At 39.0% G+C, this 2,891-nt stretch overlaps 1 protein-coding gene across 1 annotated transcript; it reads right to left on the bottom strand.

Annotated features, from left to right (window-relative positions):
- Window positions 1-504: 504 nt before the first annotated feature.
- On the bottom strand, window positions 505-1,536 carry LOC113898726 (trace amine-associated receptor 7a-like). Its single transcript, XM_027552134.1, has one exon. The coding sequence runs from the start codon at window positions 1,534-1,536 to the stop codon at window positions 505-507; it is 1,032 nt and encodes a 343-aa protein (XP_027407935.1).
- Window positions 1,537-2,891: the final 1,355 nt, after the last annotated feature.

The raw sequence follows: 2,891 nt of genomic DNA, 5'->3' as shown, positions 1-2,891 counted from the left end.
GCAGACTTACCACTTTGCTCTCCTTCAACCAGGACCTCTCTAAGTATTCCACACATGCATTTACATTGTAATGGAAAATATTACAAAGGAATAAAGAGAAGCTATAACCAGGGATTAAACTATTATAAAATGATAAAAGAAGATTTTGAATAAAAAATATACTACATCCTTCCCCATATATTCTCTTACATTTTCTCAAGAATGCTGCAAGGAAGGGATTAATAACTAGAGACTGTACAGTGAAGTTCAGAGACAGGTAGTAGCCCAAGATCAATGGTAAAATGCCACATTTCTGGCTCCAAGGTCATGCTGTTTCCATAACAACCAGGTTTTTATGTTATATTGACCAAAGAATGATGAAACTGAATTTAAGTCTTTAGATCATATTGGAAGCATAATTTATTCTTTTACTTTACAAGATCTTGCATGTATATGATGAAGTTTTCTACCCAATGGAGCGTTCACAGTGAATCTATATTCAATTCCTCCTTCTAAAATGTGGACTTACCCAGAAAATAAATTTACTGTTGAGGAATTCGCTCTCAAGACTTTGCCAGTGACAATGAGTTTGATGGCTTTTCGAAACCAAGGATAAAAGAAAGCATAAATCAAGGGGTTCATAGCTGAGTTATAATAAGCAATCCAAACCAGTATTTCATAAATATATGTGGGAGTGATGAAACCTAGGAAGGCATCAATGATGGAATCCAGGAAGTAAGGCAGCCAGGAGACCAGAAACGCTAGCACTGCCATGCCCAGTGTTCTCGCTGCCTTTCTCTCCCTCTTGGCCACTCTGTCTTGGAAGCTGTCTGAGCATTGCCCAGTCTTATTGTTCAGACTCTCAATTTTTCTCGCCTGCTGTTTAGCAATGAAGAAAATCTTGGAGTAAAGAACTATCATCACAAGGGTGGGGATGAAAAATAATAGAAAATTCACCAATACCCAACTCTGATTCACTGCAATTTGACAGCCTCCCACACAGGTGAGAGCACTTACTAGATCCTCCAGTCCAGCTGCATTCGCTCCTGTGCCAAAAAGAGAAAAAGAAAACATAATAGAAAAGAGCCAAGAGGAGGCAATACACAAGCCAGAAACAGACACAGTCAACCTGGTTGGATAGACCAGGGGGTCAGTGACGGCAATGTACCTGTCCAGAGAGATAAAGCACAAGTGGTAGATGGAAGCGTAACAGAATGAGCCTTCAAAACAAGAGTGGAGTTGACAGTAACGCTGCCCAAAGTACCAGCAGCTCTCCACGGACCTCACTGTGCTGAAGGGCATCACAGTCACTCCCACCAAGAAGTCTGCACAGGCCAGAGAAGCAATCAAGAAGTTGGTAGGAGAATGCAGCTGCTTGAAATGGAGAATGGAAATCATCACCAGGAGATTTCCAAACACAGCCAGCACAGCTCCAAAGATGAACACTGTGTACAGGATGAGGCGGGGGCCTGGTGAGTAGGGGGTTTTCACACAGGATCCGTTCAGGTGCTCGTAGCAGAGCTGCACAGCTGCAACAGAAGGAGACGCACTGCTCATGATTCTCTGATTTGATACTTGGAAACCTGTCACCCTCTGTGGCCCAGGATGTCATTCCTGCTTTTGAAATGTCCTTAAAGAAAAGATAAATACAATGTCAGTAGTTGCCAGTGCATTCTGTCTTTGCTTCCTTATAAGTGCAAATCTTCACTTACATGTTTAGAAAGTGATTCGTATCCTCATCTTGTAAAATGATTCATTTCTAAATGAATAAGTGGTTAATTTTCATTGTTACATAAAATGCTGTCTATTTAAATTTTTTAAAGACTTCCTGTATTACCTCATCCTTCATTTCAGAGAAGAGTTTGTCTTCAAGAAACTATTACATGATGCATGTCCGAATGCCACATTTTATTAGCATTATTTTCCTAATTTGTCAGAGCAATGATAATGCCCCAAACACTCTCTCCCCTCAGGAACATAGTTCCATAATTTCAATCCCCAAAGCTCTTAAGATTGAATCCCCACAAGTGCAAGGTGTTTAGAAAGAAAGAATTAAATAACAATTATGTTTATGCTAAACTAAGTTTATGTCCTATAATTTCCTGATGTCATTTGACCTTTGCATGAAATATAATAATGCCTAGCCTTTAAAACCTTTGAGCAGAAATGGAAAGTCGTATTATTTACTGTTATTAGTTACTGCCTTTTCATTTTTCTTAGAATCATTTGTTTATGATTTCTGTGTTGAATGTCACTAGAACTCTTTCAAATAAGTCCTTTCTCTCTTCCAGTATCAGTTTGTGTTAAAGAAAAAAAAAATAGAATCGTATATTAAACACTTGAATGCTTCAGGTTTAACTTTAATAATTCAGATTTAGAAAAGAGGAGGAGTAGAGGACAAATGTTTGCCTCATGAAACAACCAAGGAAGTGCAAGTACAAATAAAACATTGTTCCTGCTAATGTTTTTCTTGTTGTAATGGGCACTATATGGAAGATATTTTTAAAAATAAATTGTTGAAAGAACTTTTGGAATGGGAGCATTCCTATATTATACTCCATATTTTACCACTGATAAATTTCCATTTCCTCTTAATGTTCTAGAATAGATGAGCTTATGTTTCAAAAAAATGTTTTCTGATGAATGACTTCTATGTGGTGTGCTCAGTTGCTCAGTCATGTTCAACTCTTTGCAATCCCATGGACTGTAGTCTCCCAGGCTTCTCTGTCCATGAAATTTTACAGGCAATAATACTGGAGCAGATTACTATTTCCTACTCCAGGGGATTTTCCCAACCCAGGGTTCAAACCCATGTCTCTTGCCGATCCTGCACTGGCAGGCAGATTCTTCACCACTGTGCCACCTGGGAAGCCCTCAGTGACTTCTGTAGCTAAGTCGCTTCAGTCGTGTCC

Source organism: Bos indicus x Bos taurus, chromosome 9 (assembly GCF_003369695.1).
Source record: "Bos indicus x Bos taurus breed Angus x Brahman F1 hybrid chromosome 9, Bos_hybrid_MaternalHap_v2.0, whole genome shotgun sequence".
Lineage (NCBI taxonomy): Eukaryota > Metazoa > Chordata > Mammalia > Artiodactyla > Bovidae > Bos > Bos indicus x Bos taurus.
Note: the sequence above shows the minus strand (reverse complement) of the source record. Positions and strands in the feature narration are given on the sequence as shown.